At 38.7% G+C, this 18,907-nt stretch overlaps 2 protein-coding genes across 5 annotated transcripts in view; one reads left to right on the top strand and one right to left on the bottom strand.

The window, feature by feature from the left end:
• The window catches only part of THAP4 (THAP domain containing 4), an 85,084-nt gene extending 82,453 nt beyond the window's left edge, over positions 1–2,631 (bottom strand). The window contains exon 1 of the mRNA XM_053709886.1: positions 2,544–2,631. Coding sequence (XP_053565861.1) covers positions 2,544–2,620 — 77 coding nt within the window. The 5' untranslated portion in view covers positions 2,621–2,631. The remainder of the gene's footprint in view (positions 1–2,543) is intronic.
• The window catches only part of ATG4B (autophagy related 4B cysteine peptidase), a 100,088-nt gene continuing 83,763 nt past the window's right edge, over positions 2,583–18,907 (top strand). Inside the window, exons 1-3 of one of the 4 annotated variants that reach the window (XM_053709888.1) lie at positions 2,583–2,712; positions 11,258–11,359; positions 13,471–13,542. In XM_053709888.1, coding sequence (XP_053565863.1) covers positions 2,652–2,712; positions 11,258–11,359; positions 13,471–13,542 — 235 coding nt within the window. In that variant the 5' untranslated portion in view covers positions 2,583–2,651. Of the gene's footprint in view, positions 2,713–2,825; positions 3,029–6,698; positions 6,717–6,892; positions 7,041–11,257; positions 11,360–13,470; positions 13,543–18,907 lie in introns of those variants that run through there. The other 3 variants (XM_053709889.1, XM_053709892.1, XM_053709891.1) reach the window with 3 other exon arrangements.

Genomic DNA, 18,907 nt, shown 5'->3' with positions numbered 1-18,907 from the left:
AATAACTAAAAAACACGTAACCGCCCGCAAGAAATAAGAATAAAAACATGTAACCACCCGCACAAAGTATTAATAATAACCTAAACCGTCAACACTCACATCGCAAACTAATAGTTATTAACCTCTAATCCGCAAATAACATAATTAAAATATTAACCCCCCACATCGCAATAAACCTATTTAACCTATTAACTCTTAAACTGCCAACCCCCACATCGCAATAACCCTAATTAACCTACTAACCCCTAAAATGCCAAACCCCCACATCGCAATAACCCTAATTAATATATTAACCCCTATACCGCGAACCCCCCACAAGGCAAATAACTAATTTAATTACTAAGCCCCCTAACCTAACACCCTCTAAATTAACCCCAATTACTACTAAATTACAATTAAAATAAAAAAATAACATTAAATTACAAAAAATAAAAAATTCTAACATTATAGAAAAAAATATACAAAATTATCAAAAATAAAAAAAAATTATACCTAATCCCTATTAAAATAAAAAAGCCCCCAAAATAAAAACACCCTCTAATCTAAACTACCAAGGGGCATTGCCCTAAGTTAAACAGCCCCCCAAAATAAAAAAACCTAACACTAAAAAAAACTAAACTACCCATTTCCCCTAAAAGGGCATTCAGCTCTTTTACTGCCCTTAAAAGGGCAATCAGCTCTTTTTCAAGCCCCAAAACACCCTTATCTAAAAAAAAAAACCACCCCAAAAATAAAAAAGCCTAAACCTAAGCCCCAAATAGGTACTCACTGATCCTGAAGTCTGGCGGAGAAGGTCTTCTTCTAGAAGGATCTATCAAGCTCTATCTTCATCCAGAGTGAAGGCAGCGCGGTGTGGTGCTGTGTTCCCGATGCCTGGATCCTCGGTGGCGTGGAGACTCCTCTTCATACAATCGTCCATCGCACACTAAAGATTGAATGCAAGGTACCCCATATTTATTTGGGTACCTTGCATTCCTATTGGCTGAAATTTTGAAATCAGCCAATAGGATGAGAGCTACTGAAATCTTATTGGCTGATTTGAACAGCTAATATGATTTCAGTAGCTCTAATCCTATTGGCTGATTTCAACATTTCAGCCAACAGGAATGCAAGGTACCCCAAATTGATTGCGGTACCTTCCATTCAATCTTCAGTCTACGACGGACATCGGATGAAGAGGAGCCTCCATGCCGCCGAGGAACGCTGCCGTGGATCCAGGCATCGGGAACACAGCTCCGCACTGTGCCACCTTCACTCCGGATGAAGATAGAAGATGATGGATCCGTCTGGAAGAAGACCTTCTCCGTCGGACTTCAGGAACAGTGAGTACCTATTTGGGGCTTAGGTTTAGGCTTTTTTATTTTAACTTTTGGGGTGTTTTTTTTTGTTTTTTCAGTAGGGTTTTTTTGGGCTTGAAAAAGAGCCGATTGTCCTTTTAAGGGCAGTAAAAGAACTAAATGCCCTTTTAAGGGCAATGCCCATACAAATGCCCCTTATGGGGCAATGGGTAGTTTCGTTTTTTTGTGTTAGTTTTTTTTATTTTGGGGGGGATTTTTTATTTTTATAGGGGTATTAGGTTATGTTTAATTTTTTGTATTTTGGATAGCTTTGAGGTTTTTTTTCTGTAATTTTACTTTTTTTTTATTTTTTGTAACTTTAGCTTGGGGCTTTGTATTTTTTAAACATAGACTGCCCTCTGGGCAGGCTTATCGCCTAGTGAAGTATAAAATACTTCATGCTGAAAGTTCCTTTATTTGTCTAAAGCTTTCGCCGCACTGAGCTCATCAGGCAGCTCACAGCAGAACGCTATTTTGTTGTGAGGTGTTGTTTCCACCTATTAGCTAATAGCGTGCAGGCCAGCTGGCACCATGCCAGATAGCTAGCACGCTATTGGCTAAGATTACCTCACAGCAAAATAGATTGTGCTGTTGGCTGCCTGATGAGCTCAGTGTGGCGAAAGCTTTAGACAAATAAAGGAACTTTCAGCATGAAGTATTTTATACGTCATGACTGATAATTTACTATCACTTTAATTAGAAAGTTGTTGAAATTTGCATGAAAGAAAAATGTGGGGTTTCATGTCTCTCAAAATGTTTTTGGAACCAAATAATGAGCACATGCTATGGACGTATTGTATCTGTATTCTTGGGGGGGGAATCTAGTTTAACGTTCTAAGTTTTTTTAGTTTGCCTACAAGATAAAGATTTACGTTGAGTAAAGCAGATTAATTTAGAACCCTACCATATTACCATATATGTAGCAGAGTAAGATAACAAACAGTATCAAAACAAAAATGTTTTTGCAAAAAGTAATAGTTACATTTTATTGTTGTTAATATGTCAACTTAGTTGTAACATAACAACCAATAAGAAGTCCCTACACCCCTCCCGCAACATGTACTCAACCTATATTTACTTAGAAAAAAACAAATACTTTCTCAGAGTTACCCCGTATTAGCCACGCCCTCAATATGAACACGCCCATAATAGCTGTCACTACACCCCTTGTTTTCAATATTTCAGAAGTACCCGCCTCCCCGGTACCTGTGGAATGACACGGCTCCTCTAGTCCCCTTTCCCTGCCTGTTGGTGCAGTTGGGCGCTGCACAGCAGATCACCATTGCCTGCCCCTCCGAATCGCCGTACAACAAAATGGTTGCACTCTTCCACCCGGATATTATCCGTACGTACGGAAAATCAAAAACTATGGAATGTACGTAACTTTTTACACAATTTCAGTAGGAATTGAACAGAAACTTCAGACAACGATCTCTCAAATTTGTATAGTTATTAATTGCAGTAGGCATTCTTTTATAAAGAGTAACGTGTGTAAAACAGCCTTATCCGTACAACAACATGGAATCTTCAATCTGTCCACAACGTTTCCGCGATTTCACAGTATCTCATGTACTTCTTAGTAAGCCTGATTGTGATTGGAGGGTTCTGGCTACGTTGTTGTGGGAGCGTTGAGACAGGATAGGTTGCGATTGCCTCATAGGAGAATAATTGATAAGGAATGATGGACGCAGGTGAGTGTAGCTTTAGATAGCAAGCTCCTCTGCTTTTATCATCTGTTCAATCTTATTTACATAAATGTATGTATGTCTGTGTATACCGCATGACTGTATTCCTAAGGATTCACTGTTATGTCTGGCAGGCCATTGTCCATGCTGCATTATACAGCAACAGTGAGACACTGCACCTAATGTATACATGTATTCGCTACAGTACATGCGAGATAACGTATCTTTTATATAAATATACGTCTTTCAGTTTAAATACAATGCACGACATGGAAAAATAAACCGAGCCAAACTAAAATATTTGTAGTATAATGATACATGTCAAGTCATTCTTGCATTCTTAGTGACTTTGTTTTACTACAGATGTTACCTCAACCTTAAACTGATATAAGTGTATCAATAAAATACTCATTGTTAGTGCTTCTTAGTATTGCATATAACTATGTATTTAAACTCTTAAAAAAGGATAAACGGATACAAGTCAGCTACAGAGCAACAATGAACTACTGGGAGCTAGCTGAACACATATCCAGAGCCAATGACAAGGGGCATATGTGTGTGTCCACCAATCACCAGCTAGCTCCCAGTAGTGCAGTGCTGCTTATAAAGGCTACCGAAATATACTTTTCAACAAATGATAAAAAAAGAACAAAGACAATTTGATATCATACATTAAAAGACCACTACATAAAGTAGAATAGAATAATTGACAAACACAGAATAAAAATACAATATAATAGCACTTGCTTTGAATTTCAGTTAATATAATTTTCCCTCCCCTGTACCATGTGGCAGGTATTAGCTAATCACAAAATGTATATACATATATACTGTGTACTTTTGCACTTGCTTAGTAGCAGCTGGAGCCTCAGAGAGTGAGCATATAAAAAAAAAAGTGTGCATGTTAATAACAGGAGTATATTGGACAGGTTTTTTTTCAAATTACATACTCTATCTGAACAAGTTTAGTTTTGACTTTAAAGGGACACTCAATCAAAATTAAACTTTCATTATTCAGATAGAGCATGCTATTTTAAACAACTTTACAATTTACTTCCATTAACTAAATGTGCACAGTCTTTTTATATTTAAAAATTTTGAGTCACCAGCTCCTACTGAGCATGTGCAAGAATAAGTGTGTATGTATATTTTTTTTTATCCTTTTATTTATATCCAAAAAAGAAGAGACAAACAATATATATAAAAAAAAAAAATACATCAAAAGAAAAGAAAAAGGCATACAATACTCAACACATAAAACAAATTACGTAGAATAAATTTCCCCAAAATAGCAACAATAGCAACAAATTTAAATCAAACCAGTTACCGGTTCCCAAATTGTTCATTTTCCTTGTCCCTGTCACTCTATCCTCCCCCATCTATTTCACAGATGCTGAATATCCATATAAAACAAAAAAAAAAAAAACACAAAACAAAAAAAAAAACTCCCCTCCCTTAACTCTCACACACTCCGCTCCCCCCTCCCCTCTCACCCCTCTTCTACCATCTCCTGCACTTCTCAGGTTATCTTTAGATGAATAATTTGCTCTATATAGAGTATCGTACCCTCGCTTTGACAGCAAGCAAACTCTCTCCAGTTCTTAAGAAAAAAGTTTCCTCTTCCCCCACTCAGTTTAGACTCAAAGGCTGCCTTTATCATTGAGTCAAGCAAAAGATTTTTCACTTCCCTCGTAGAGGGGGTTTTAGAAGTTATCCAATATTTAAAATAAGTGTCCTCACTATTATTATTACCATACGTATGAAGTTTACTAATTTTCCCCAAGAGTTATGGCTAACCAGAAAGAGGATAGAGTCCATTTCTATATAGATCCTCGATTTCCCTATTAAAGAAAGATAATACTCTAACTTCGCCCAAAATTGTTTGAGCTTAGGACAATCCCATAACAAATGGCCCAAATTAGGATCTTGAAAAGAACATTTGGGACAAACATTAGTCACTTCTTTATTCCATTTAGCCACCCTACGAGGGGTTAAATAGTCTCCCTGAATTAATCTAAATTGTGATTCTCTATAGTAAGAAGCCGAAAAAAGTCTTTGAGTAAGTTTAAGACTGTTCATGAGTGAATTTTCTAAGTCCGTTGAATCAGTTATTCTGCCCCACCGTTCAGCTAGCTCTTGTGACACATCCTTTTCTTCTAAAGATAGAAGAAATCTGTAGATATTTGACAATAGCCTTTTCTCTGATAATTTAGCATTAATAAGAGGATGATCCTCCCATATATGGGGAGAAATTCTATGAAGACCAAGAATGTAACTCTTAATTTGTAAGAAATAAAAGATATGGTTTCTCTGAATTACTGGAAACTTTTTTTGAAATTTATCAAATGCATATACTTTATGTTGGTTATAGTCATAAAAATCGCTAACAATCAAAGGATTAACCGGTGACCATCTTTCATAAATAGCAGTCATATTACCAGCTTCAGCTCCCAGTAGTGCAGTGCTGCTTATAAAGGCTACCGAAATATACTTTTCAACAAAGGATAAAAAAAGAACAGACAATTTGATATCATACATTAAAAGACCACTACATAAAGTAGAATAGAATAATTGACAAACACAGAATAAAAATACAATATAATAGCACTTGCTTTGAATTTCAGTTAATATAATTTTCCCTCCCCTGTACCATGTAGCAGGTATTAGCCAATCACAAAATGTATATACATATATACTGTGTACTTTTGCACTTGCTTAGTAGCAGCTGGAGCCTCAGAGAGTGAGCGTATAAAAAAAAAAGTGTGCATGTTAATAACAGGAGTATATTGGACAGGTTTTTTTTTCAAATTAAATACTCTATCTGAACAAGTTTAGTTTTGACTTTAAAGGGACACTCAATCAAAATTAAACTTTCGTTATTCAGATAGAGCATGCTATTTTAAACAACTTTACAATTTACTTCCATTAACTAAATGTGCAGTCTTTTTATATTTAAAATTTTTGAGTCACCAGCTCCTACTGAGCATGTGCAAGAATAATTGTGTATGTATTTGTAAATGGCTGATGGCTGTCACATGTATGCATTTGTGATTGGCTGATGACTGTCACATGGTACAGGGGGAGTGGAAAAAGACATAACTTAAAATTGTCAGAAAACAAATCTACTACTCATTTGAAGTTCAGACTAAGTGCTATTGCATTGTCTTGTTATCTTGCATTTGTTGATTATGCAAATCTACTGTGTTGACTTTAACTCTCTTATTTACTGCTGTTCTGTATACTTCTATTGTTTTCTTGCATATTCTACATGAATTGTTCTACAGAGAAATATATTAATCCTAACATAATTATCAGCACTTCACCTGGTTGTTTTTATGTCACAACATTTCTGCCCTTCATTCCTGGTTACATGACATACATAGTTACAATACAGTAAGTACTATTTCTTAAAGTGATGGTAAACCATGCTGAACAAGTAAGTGCCAACTAAAAGCAGATGATAAATAAACATTAGTCACATTTTTTTTTACTTTATTTTGTACCTTCTATTACTTACAATATTGCTCTGTAGGATGTTCTAAGCACCATTCGCCCTCCGGCCCTACTAGGCAGTACATTTTTTTTTTTTTTTTTTTTTTTTTTTTTTTTTAATTATTATTATTTATTTATTTATTTATTTTTTTACAGCTTATATCCAATCAAATTGCGTGTCAACTGACATCCTAAACTCTATGTATGTACATAGAGCGATAAACGCAAAATTTTCTTTTACATGCGATGGAAGTGTCCAATAATATTTATTATGCACGTTCGTGTTATTTTCACACATGCACATTAGCGGTCGGGGGCGGCACAAAGTGGCTTAAAAGTAAACACTGTATACTACAATTGTGTTATCGTGTGGGCGCACTGAGTGAAAATCTCCTATGAGGCCTGTCAATCAATTCAGTTAACTACACCCTATAATGACGTGCAGGACAGTACAACCCACTCTGCACGTCACATCACTGAAGCAGGATACATTACAGAAGGCGAAGGAATGATATTTGAGTGACAGGTCATTAAATGTGAATTTTTTTCTTTTATACATTATTTTTTCAAAAAAATAAATATGCGGTTTGCCTATATATACACACAGGTATTGATTTTTGTAAAGTAGTCTTAGCATCGTTTACCATCACTAAGTATAGGCATTTACATTTCCCTTAAAGGGACACTCGAGTCAAAATTAAACTTTCATGATTCAGATAGAACATGCAATTTTAAACCACTTTCCAATTTACTTCCATTAATAACATGTGTAGAGTCTTTTTATATTTACACTACTTTACCTACTAAGCATGGGCAAGAATTCACAGAATATACGTATATATGCATTTGTGATTAGCTGATGGCTGTCACATGATACAGGAGTGGAAATAGACAGAACTTTGAACTTCAGACTAAATGCTATATCATTGTCTTGTTATCATGCATTTCTTGATTATGCAAATCTATGTATTTACTGCTATTGTCATGCTCTGTTGTTCTAAAAATGTAACTTTTAGAATGTTATTTGTCATATTACAATGTCTCCAACTGTTTACATTTGAGTTTACATGGTTAAAGGGACATACAACCTAAAAATTCTTTCCTGATCCAGATAAAGTAGAATATATAAAACACTTTCCAATTTATTTCTATTATATCATGTGCTTTGTTCTTTTGGCAGCCTTGGTTGAAAAACATTTGTAGACTTAGAGCAGTAATGCACTACTGGGAGCTAGTTTGCTGATTAGTGACTGCTCATATATCCCTTTTGTAATTGGCTCACCTGATGTGTTCAGCTAGATCCCAGTAGTGCATTGCTGCTCGTTCAACAAAGGATGCCAAGACAATTAAGGAAATTTAATAATACAGGTAAATCGGAAAGTTCTTTAACATTTGAATGCTCTATCTAAATCATGAAAGAAAAATGTTAGAATGAATGTCTTAAGCTGCTCTCGTTTTTATTCACCACTTGTTGCTTGTTATCTTTCAAAAAGTGCTAATACTTTTTTGTGATGTACTTTTTTTTATTATAAAAAAATTTATAAGATTTTTTCCATTTAAGTGCAAAACATAACACGTTTTTTGTTTTGTTTCATTGTACAGTGCCATATGTCATAAAAATAAAAACATGATTGATTATCACTTAACATGTGCATTTAAATGTGATATAGAACAAGACAAGGCGCACTTTTTTTGTGATTTCGGTGTAGCTAGGCAGATGAGTTTACACTGAGCTATTACCATTTGAAAAATTGCAGGGATGGTGCAATATTGGTATAATTCTAATAATATTATTAAAATATTACTTTGCATAGTTTGCACAATAACATTTAAAGGGATATGAAACTGTTCCCCTTTAGTAAAAAAAAGTTAAAAGTAAAAAGAAGCAGATTGTGTTAAATTATAGCAAACAACTTACTTGTTTTCTTGCAAAATGAGCACAGAGCATGTAACTTTAAGATTATTTAACCCCTCAAAGGTTTAAACATGCAACGCACTGCTGGACCTAAGTGGAAACACAGCTGATCCAATCAGCAGTGCTAATTGCATGACTCAGATGTGGATATAGTACTGGGGGTAAAACGTGCGTTTACACTAGTGATGTATTAGTTGGGTTCACCTTCCCTCTGATGCTTTGTACGGTATTTACCTGCAATCTCCCAACTTCGCTCCCAGTCACCCCCTCTGCCACTCTCTGCACCCTCCTCCCAACCACTGAGAGTGAAGTGGGTTCCCTATTGTCTTCCTCACACCTCACTACCTGCCCACTTGACCCTATTCCTTCACATCTAATACCTTCTCTGTCTCCCACCCTCACTCCAGCTCTTACTCACATATTCAACCTATCCCTTTCTACCTGTTCATTCCTTGCCTTCTTAAACATGCAAAGGTCACCTCCATCCTCAAAAAATCCTCCCTTGGCCCTAACTCTCCTGCAAACTACCGCCCCATATCACTGCTCCTGCTAGCTTCAAAAATCCTTGAAAAACTAGTTTTCTATCGCCTAACCCACTTTCTGTCCTCCAACTCATTACTCGACTCCCTTCAATCTGACTTCCGTCCCCAACTCTCAACTGAGACTGCCCTCACCAAGGTTACTAACAATCTCCTTTCTGCTAAAAACAATGGTTACTACTCTATACTCATCTTACTTGACCTCTCTGTTGCCTTTTGACACTGTTGCCCATCCCCCTCCTCCTACGGGCTCTCAGCTCTCTTGGGCTTTGTGACACTGCCCTCTCCTGGATTCTTTCTTATCTCTCTAACAGATCCTTCTCCATCTCTTTTGCTGGTGACTCCTCTCTATTGCCTCTGTCTGTTGGAGTACCTCAAGGCTCTGTTATGGGTCCTCTACTCTTCTCTGTTTACACTTCTTTAATGGGTAGACTCATCAACAGCTATGGCTTCAACTATCACCTCTATGCTGATGATACCCAGATCTACCTATCCACCCTGCACTCTCTCCTGTCAATTCTCACATCAGCTTCTGCTTATCTGGCATTTCCTCTTGGATGGCCTCTCACCACCTAAAAATAAACATGTCCAAGACCGAACTACTTCCAATCCCCCCCCCCCCCTCTAACTCCACTCCAGTTTCTAATTTTTCTATCACTGTTGGCGGCACCACTATCTCCCCATCACCCCAAGTCCGCTGCCTTGGATTCACACTTGACTCAAATCTGTCCTTCATTCCCCACATCCAATTTCTCTAAAATGTGTCCGTTTCTGAGCGCTGAAACTACTAAACAACTAATCCACTCCCTGGTAATTTCCTGACTTGATTACTGTAATAACCTACTAACTGGCCTCCCTCTCTCCCCTTCAATCCATCCTAATAGCATCTGCCAAGCTAATCCACCTCTCCCAACGCTCTGTTTTTGCTGCACTTCTCTGTGAGTCCCTTCACTGGCTCCCCATTCACAGCAGAATTAAATTCAAAATTCTCACCCTGACCTACAAAGCCCTCACCAATGCTGCCTCACCCTACCTGTCCTCATTCATCAACAAATATACTCCAGCCCACCCCCTAAGATCCAACAATGACCTGCTCCTTGCGTCCTCTACCATCACCTCCTCCCATGCTAGACTACAGACTACACTTCTCTCATGTGGCACCAACCCTCTGAAACACACTTCCTCAAGCTTTCAGACTTTCCCCTAACCTGTCCTCCTTTAAACGTTTCCTAAAGAGCTTTTTGTTCAGGGAAGCTTCTCACCCGACTCAGTAAGTAATTTATTTCACTTACCTAACAGTTTCCCTCATCTATCTCCTTACTAATATCTTTCTCACTTTTGCAGTCCCCACCTCCTGTTTCCCATCCTCCTACCGATCTAGATTGTAAGTTCCCACGGGAATAGGGCCCTCAATTCCCCCTGCCTGTATTTGTCTGTAAAATTTTATCTTTTATTGTATTGTTTCTCCGTTGTACTTTTATCTTTGTATCAATGGGCAGCGCTGCGGAATCTATTGGCGCTTTATAAATAAATAAATAATAATAATATGCTTCTTGGAGGACCTTTTTCTGTTGTCTGCTCATGCCAGTGCTAATGCCGTAGTGCTAGGCTGGATTCAGGCTACAATGTGATTTGCTATCAGACAGACTTTTGAGGGTGTCGCAAGAGGGCCTTCTACCACAGCACTGAGGTTCAGCGTTGAGCCTGTTGTGCTGTGGTGCAGATAACAAGTGTTTTTGTATTCCCTCTGTCCTCCTTTTTTTTTTTTTTTTTTTTTTTTTTTTATGCTGCTAGTATTAACTCTCTTATGTAATATTTTTGTTTCTTTCTTTTGCTTTGTGCTCTTCATTGTAATATGTTTTTTACGTGCAGCTCAGTGAGCTCACTAGGGTTGGGGTAAGTCTTTGTATCTTGAAAAGACTTATCTGATATTCTATAGCAACACAACAGAAATTACGTAATTACAACATGTTTACTATCCCTTTTTAAAATTTCTAGCTGACTCATACCCCTTTAAAACAATTAGAGAATGCATTTTGTTTCACTATAAAGTTCCTTTTTGTTTCTTAGGATTAATAGGATTTCATAATTTAATATATTTGTGTTTAATTTTGGCAGAAGGGATACTTTGGAATACCTAAAACTTGAATCTTCCTTTTTAATGTATTTCACATTAAAACAAACTTGAATAGCGCCGGCTTATGGTGAATTCCTGTCTTTTTTGGTTAGTTCTGTGAAGTTTTCTTTTATACAGTAACATTTATGCTATTGTTCTTGTTTTTTTTACAGCAACTCTCACCTATGACACTTTGCGTTTTGCTGACATTCCCGATTTCCCTGAAACTGCAGAGCCTGTTTGGATACTTGGGCAGAAATACTGTGCTCTGACAGGTATTGGTACCCTGACCATCATGTGTTTTTATTTGTATATTTTGTCTCAAATGCTCTCCTTTCTGCAGCCTTACTCTTACCTTTTTTGCGCGGCCTTACTCTTACCTTTTTTGCGCGGCCTTACTCTTACCTTTTTTGCGCGGCCTTACTCTTACCTTTCTGCGGCCTTACTCTTACCTTTCTGCGGCCTTACTCTTACCTTTCTGCGGCCTTACTCTTACCTTTCTGCGGCCTTACTCTTACCTTTCTGCGGCCTTACTCTTACCTTTCTGCGGCCTTACTCTTATCTTTGCACGGCCTTACTCTTACCTTTTTTGCGCAGCCTTACTCTTACCTTTTTTGCGCAGCCTTACTCTTACCTTTTTTGCGCGGCCTTACTCTTACCTTTTTTGCGCGGCCTTACTCTTACCTTTTTTGCGCGGCCTTACTCTTACCTTTTTTGCGCGGCCTTACTCTTACCTTTCTGCGGCCTTACTCTTACCTTTCTGCGGCCTTACTCTTACCTTTCTGCGGCCTTACTCTTACCTTTCTGCGGCCTTACTCTTACCTTTCTGCGGCCTTACTCTTATCTTTGCACGGCCTTACTCTTACCTTTTTTGCGCAGCCTTACTCTTACCTTTTTTGCGCAGCCTTACTCTTACCTTTTTTGCGCAGCCTTACTCTTACCTTTTTTGCGCGGCCTTACTCTTACCTTTTTTGCGCGGCCTTACTCTTACCTTTTTTGCGCGGCCTTACTCTTACCTTTTTTGCGCGGCCTTACTCTTACCTTTTTTGCGCGGCCTTACTCTTATCTTTGCGCGGCCTTACTCTTATCTTTGTGCCAATCCTTTGCTTATTTGTACTCGCAGGGCCCTTCACACACCCTTTTTTTGTTTCTTGACATTTTATTTGTCAAAACCTCTTTGCTTTGGTTCTTCGGCTTTCTCCAGCTTTCACTCTCCGGTGTTTCATACAGCACAGCACATTTCACTGCAATCCATGATTTCTCCAGCTCTGATGCTTGATCACAACCTCTGCTACTTCCTTTTGTCACAAGCTATCCTCCTGCTCCTGCATCTTGTTATTGGCAGTTTGGACTATGTTGTCCTGTTTTCTGGGACTTCAGCCATTCACTTAAAGGGACATTACATTTAATTTTTGATCTTCACATAAATTGTTTAAAGGGACATTAAACATCTTGATATTTTTTAATAAAATGTTTAGTTATGTATAATGAAACAGCTTTGCAATATCTTTCATTATTTATTTTGCTCCCTTTTCATGTAATTTAGCACTGAAAATTGAGCAATTTCTACTTCTCAGAACATAAAAAGCACCCTGCTGACTTCTCAAGGCCAAATCTGCTATATATATGTCCCTAAATTGCTTTAACTGAGAATAACTGCAAAACACCAAAAATTGTGATTGTATAACCATATTTCCAGGACTTGGCCTCGGCCTTCTTCCCCAGCTTCAACTTGGAAGAGGGATATGTCAGTCATCCACATTCTGAGCACAGTGTAGATGAGACCTACGTGTTATTGTCCGCACTGAACGAGTTAAATATGATGACATTGACCTGAGCCTATACATTATTTGGTTAGTTCGGAGTACAAGCTCATTTACATCTCTCTAATTAACCACAACAAAGGAAACCAGCAACATGGATCCTGCTGGGCTTTTCAGTGTGTATCCACAAACTGCATTTGATTTGGAAAGCCTTGAAAATTGTGCTAACAAAGTGACTGCATATTATTTTAAAACATTTATTTTTTTTCAGTGCAGAACTTATTTGGCTTTAATGTCCCTTTTAAGGCTTATTCTTTCCATTTAATTCTGATTTTAGTGCCTCTTCCCCCTGCATATAACACGTGTCCCATTTCAAAATAATAGTCCAAAACCACATTCTAAAGTATAACAGAAGCTAAACACCAATGATTCCTTTAGAAACTGTTTGTTACATCAGCAAGTTTAGCCATATGTGTATACACCTGAATAAGTGCACGTGAGCATATTTGTGCATTGCTTTAGTGTAAATTAGTGGTATTACTTGGTGGTACACATAGAAAGCAATCTTTCTAGTGCATTACTCATCTGCTTGCTGCAAACTTATTGAATGTCTTGTCTTACAGAGAAGGACCAGCTTCTAAATGATATTACATCCAGGCTCTGGTTTACTTATAGGAGAAACTTCCCAGCAATAGGTGTGTACTATAAGTGTGATAAGTATTTGTAGTGCTTCATGTCTTTATAACTAAACACAACAGTTCACCTAGCAGCCTAAATTACACTTCTTAATTTGGTATAAGGAAAATAAATGTATGTAGTCAATTTTAAAGGGACAGTCTAGTCAAAAATAAACGTTGATTCAGATAGGGCATTCAATTTAATGCAACTTTCTAATTCACTTTTATCATCAAATTTGCTTTGTTCTTAGTTTAAAGCTAAACCTAGGAAGGCTCATATGCTAATTTCAAACCCCTAGAAGGCGTCTCTTATTTTCACAGCTAGAGGGCGTTAGTTAATGTGTACCATATAGATAACATTGTGCTCATGCCTGTGGATTTACTTATAATAGGGCACTGATTGGCTAAAATGCAAATCTGTCAAAAAAACTGAAATAAGGAGGCAGTCTGCAGAGGCTTAGATACAAGGTAATCATAGAGGTAAAAAGTATATTAATATAACCTTGTTGGTTATGCAAAACTGGGGAATAGATAATAAAGGGATTATCTATCTTTTTAAATAATTACAATTCTGAAGTAGACTATTCCTTTAAATAAGATTTTCTATGGTTTTGTCCCCAGATCAATACTACCACCATTGAATAAATAACCTTTTTTGTTTTTGTGTGATAATTACTACTAACTGCTTTAATGATCGTAATTTTTAGAGAAAAATGGCCAAAGTACCAAATAATTTTTAGTATACAACCCTAGGTATTGATTTAGGCCCATTTTGGTATATTTCACGCCACTGTTTCGCCACCAGATGGGATCATATTAAAAAAAAAAACGTATTAACTTTTTCATACATTTTTGAGTTTCTCACTAAAATTATTTACACACATCTACTGCAGTCTTATAACAAATGGTTATAAAAGCTTCTCTGTGGTCCTCTTTGTTAAGAAAACATAATTTATGTAAGAACTTACCTGATAAATTCATTTCTTTCATATTAGCAAGAGTCCATGAGCTAGTGACGTATGGGATATACATTCCTACCAGGAGGGGCAAAGTTTCCCAAACATCAAAATGCCTATAAATACACCCCTCATCACACCCACAAATCAGTTTAACGAATAGCCAAGAAGTGGGGTGATAAGAAAAAAGTGCGAAAGCATAAAAAAACATAATTTATGCTTACCTGATAAATTCCTTTCTCCTGTAGTGTAGTCAGTCCACGGGTCATCCATTACTTATGGGATATTAACTCCTCCCCAACAGGAAGTGCAAGAGGATCACCCAAGCAGAGCTGCTATATAGCTCCTCCCCTGTACGTCATACCCAGTCATTCGACCGAAACCAAACGAGAAAGGAGAAACTATAGGGTGCAGTGGTGACTGGAGTTTAATTTAAATTTTAGACCTGCCATAAAAAACAGGGCGGGCCGTGGACTGACTACACTACAGGAGAAAGGAATTTATCAGGTAAGCATAAATTATGTTTTCTCCTGTTAAGTGTAGTCAGTCCACGGGTCATCCATTACTTATGGGATACCAATACCAAAGCTAGAAGTACACGGATGACGGGAGGGAAAGGCAGGATCTTTACACAGAAGGAACCACTGCCTGAAGAACCTTTCTCCCAAAAACAGCCTCAGAAGAAGCAAAAGTGTCAAATTTGTAAAATTTGGAAAAAGTATGAAGAGAAGACCAAGTTGCAGCCTTGCAAATCTGTTCAACAGAGGCCTCATTCTTAAAGGCCCACGTGGAAGCCACAGCTCTCGTAGAATGAGCTGTAATCCTTTCAGGAGGCTGCTGTCCAGCAGTCTCATAGGCTAAACGTATTATGCTACGAAGCCAAAAAGAGAGAGAGGTAGCAGATGCTTTTTGACCTCTCCTCTGACCAGAATAAACTACAAACAGGGAAGATGTTTGGCGAAAATCTTTAGTTGCCTGTAAATAAAATTTCAAGGCACGGACTACGTCTAGATTGTGCAGAAGTCGTTCCTTCTTTGAAGAAGGGTTAGGGCACAATGATGGAACAACAATCTCTTGATTGATATTCTTGTTAGTGACTACCTTAGGTAAGAACCCAGGTTTAGTACGCAGAACTACCTTGTCTGAATGAAAAATCAGATAAGGAGAATCACAATGTAAAGCCGATAACTCAGAGACTCTACGAGCCGAGGAAATAGCCATTAGAAACAGAACTTTCCAAGATAACAGCTTGATATCAATGGAATGAAGGGGTTCAAACGGAACACCCTGTAAAACGTTAAGAACTAAGTTTAAGCTCCACGGTGGAGCAACAGTCTTAAACACAGGCTTAATCCTGGCCAAAGCCTGACAAAAAGCCTGAACGTCTGGAACTTCTGACAGACGTTTGTGTAAAAGGATGGACAGAGCTGAGATCTGTCCCTTTAAAGAACTTGCAGATAAACCCTTTTCCAAACCTTCTTGTAGAAAAGACAATATCCTAGGAATCCTAACCTTACTCCATGAGTAACTCTTGGATTCGCACCAGTGTAAATATTTACGCCATATTTTATGGTAAATTTTCCTGGTAACAGGTTTCCTAGCCTGTATTAAGGTGTCAATTACTGACTCCGAAAATCCACGCTTTGATAAAATCAAGCGTTCAATCTCCATGCAGTCAGCTTCAGAGAAATTAGATTTTGATGCTTGAAAGGACCCTGAATTAGAAGGTCCTGTCTCAGAGGCAGAGACCAAGGTGGACAAGATGACATGTCCACTAGATCTGCATACCAGGTCCTGCGTGACCACGCAGGCGCTATTAGAATCACCGATGCTTTCTCCTGTTTGATCCTGGCAATCAATCGAGGAAGCATCGGGAAGGGTGGAAACACATAAGCCATCTTGAAGGTCCAAGGTGCTGTCAAAGCATCTATCAGGACCGCTCCCGGGTCCCTGGACCCGTAACAAGGAAGCTTGGCGTTCTGGTGAGACGCCATGAGATCCATATCTGGTTTGCCCCAACGTCGAAGTATTTGGGCAAAGACCTCCGGATGAAGTTCCCACTCCCCCGGATGAAAAGTCTGGCGACTTAGGAAATCCGCCTCCCAGTTCTCCACTCCTGGGATGTGGATCGCTGACAGGTGGCAAGAGTGAGACTCTGCCCAGCGAATTATCTTTGATACTTCCATCATCGCTAGGGAACTCCTTGTCCCTCCCTGATGGTTGATGTAAGCCACAGTCGTGATGTTGTCCGACTGAAACCTGATGAACCTCAGAGTTGCTAACTGAGGCCAAGCCAGAAGAGCATTGAGAACTGCTCTCAATTCCAGAATGTTTATTGGAAGGAGACTCTCCTCCTGAGTCCATGATCCCTGAGCCTTTAGGGAATTCCAGACTGCTCCCCAACCTAGTAGGCTGGCGTCTGTTGTTACAATTGTCCAGTCTGGCCTGCTGAAGGGCATCCCCCTGGACAGATGTGGCCGAGAAAGCCACCATAGAAGAGAATCTCTGGTCTCTTGATCCAGATTCAGCATAGGGGACAAATCTGAGTAATCCCCATTCCACTGACTTAGCATGCACAATTGCAGCGGTCTGAGATGCAGGCGTGCAAAAGGTACTATGTCCATTGCCGCTACCATTAAGCCGATTACCTCCATACATTGAGCTACTGACGGGTGTTGAATGGAATGAAGGACACGGCAAGCATTTAGAAGTTTTGTTAACCTGTCCTCTGTCAGGTAAATTTTCATTTCTACAGAATCTATAAGAGTCCCCAAGAAGGGAACTCTTGTGAGTGGCAATAGAGAACTCTTTTCTACGTTCACCTTCCACCCATGCGACCTTAGAAATGCCAGAACTAACTCTGTATGAGACTTGGCAGTTTGGAAATTTGACGCTTGTATCAGAATGTCGTCTAGGTACGGAGCTACCGCTATTCCTCGCGGTCTTAGTACCGCCAGAAGAGAGCCCAGAACCTTTGTAAAGATTCTTGGAGCCGTAGCTAACCCGAAGGGAAGAGCTACAAACTGGTAATGCCTGTTTAGGAAGGCAAACCTTAGGTACCGATAATGATCCTTGTGAATCGGTATGTGAAGGTAGGCATCCTTTAAATCCACTGTGGTCATGTACTGACCCTTTTGGATCATAGGTAAGATTGTCCGAATAGTTTCCATTTTGAAGGATGGAACTCTTAGGAATTTGTTTAGGATCTTTAAATCCAAGATTGGTCTGAAGGTTCCCTCTTTCTTGGGAACCACAAACAGATTTGAGTAAAACCCTTGTCCTTGTTCCGACCGCGGAACCGGGTGGATCACTCCCATTAACAAAAGATCTTGAACACAGCGTAGAAACGCCTCTTTCTTTGTCTGGTTTGTTGACAACCTTGAAAGATGAAATCTCCCTTTGGGAGGAGAAGCTTTGAAGTCCAGAAGATATCCCTGGGATATGATCTCTAACGCCCAGAGATCCTGGACATCTCTTGCCCAAGCCTGGGCGAAGAGAGAAAGTCTGCCCCCTACTAGATCCGTTGCCGGATCGGGGGCCCTCACTTCATGCTGTCTTAGGGGCGGCAGCAGGTTTTCTGGCCTGCTTGTCCTTGTTCCAGGACTGGTTAGGTTTCCAGCCCTGTCTGTAACGAGCAACAGTTCCTTCCTGTTTTGTAGCGGAGGAAGTTGATGCTGCTCCTGCCTTGAAGTTACGAAAGGCACGAAAATTAGACTGTCTAGCCCTTTGTAGCATCAATGCAATTAGTACACAAATTTCTATTGGGCTCCACATTGGCTTTTGAACATATTGCACAAAGAGATTCCTCTATGTCAGACATGTTAAAACAAACTAGCAATTAGACTAGCAAGCTTGGAAAATACTTTTCAAATAAATTTGCAAGCAATATAAAAAACGTTACTGTGCCTTTAAGAAGCACACAAAAACTGTCACAGTTGAATAACAATGAAGTTAGTTATAGAAACCAAATTTTCACAGTAAATGCATAAATTTAGCAAAGGATTGCACTCATTAGCAATGGATGATTAACCCTTAATATCAGAAAAACGGATAATAATTGAAAATATAAGCGTTTTTATCACAGTCAAAGCACAGTCTCACAGGTCTGCTGTGAGTGATTACCTCCCTCAAAACTAGTTTTGAAGACCCCTGGGCTCTGTAGAGACGTCCTGGATCATGCAGGAAGAAGAAGGCAGACTGTGACTGAATTTCTAATGCGTAGTAAAAGCGCCAAAATAGGCCCCTCCCACTCACAATACAACAGTGAGGGAGCTCAGTAAACTGTTTTAATTCAAAACAAACGACAGCCATGTGGAAAATAATGCCCAAAATTTTTTTTCACCAAGTACCACAGATAATTAAACGATTTAACATGCCAGCAAACGTTTAAAATCTAATTTATGAAATGTCATTAAAAAGCCTGCTGC

This window comes from Bombina bombina, chromosome 4, assembly GCF_027579735.1.
Source record: "Bombina bombina isolate aBomBom1 chromosome 4, aBomBom1.pri, whole genome shotgun sequence".
In the NCBI taxonomy this organism is placed as follows: domain Eukaryota; kingdom Metazoa; phylum Chordata; class Amphibia; order Anura; family Bombinatoridae; genus Bombina; species Bombina bombina.
The sequence above is the reverse complement of the archived record's forward strand: the minus strand, read 5'-3'. Positions and strand labels throughout refer to the sequence as shown.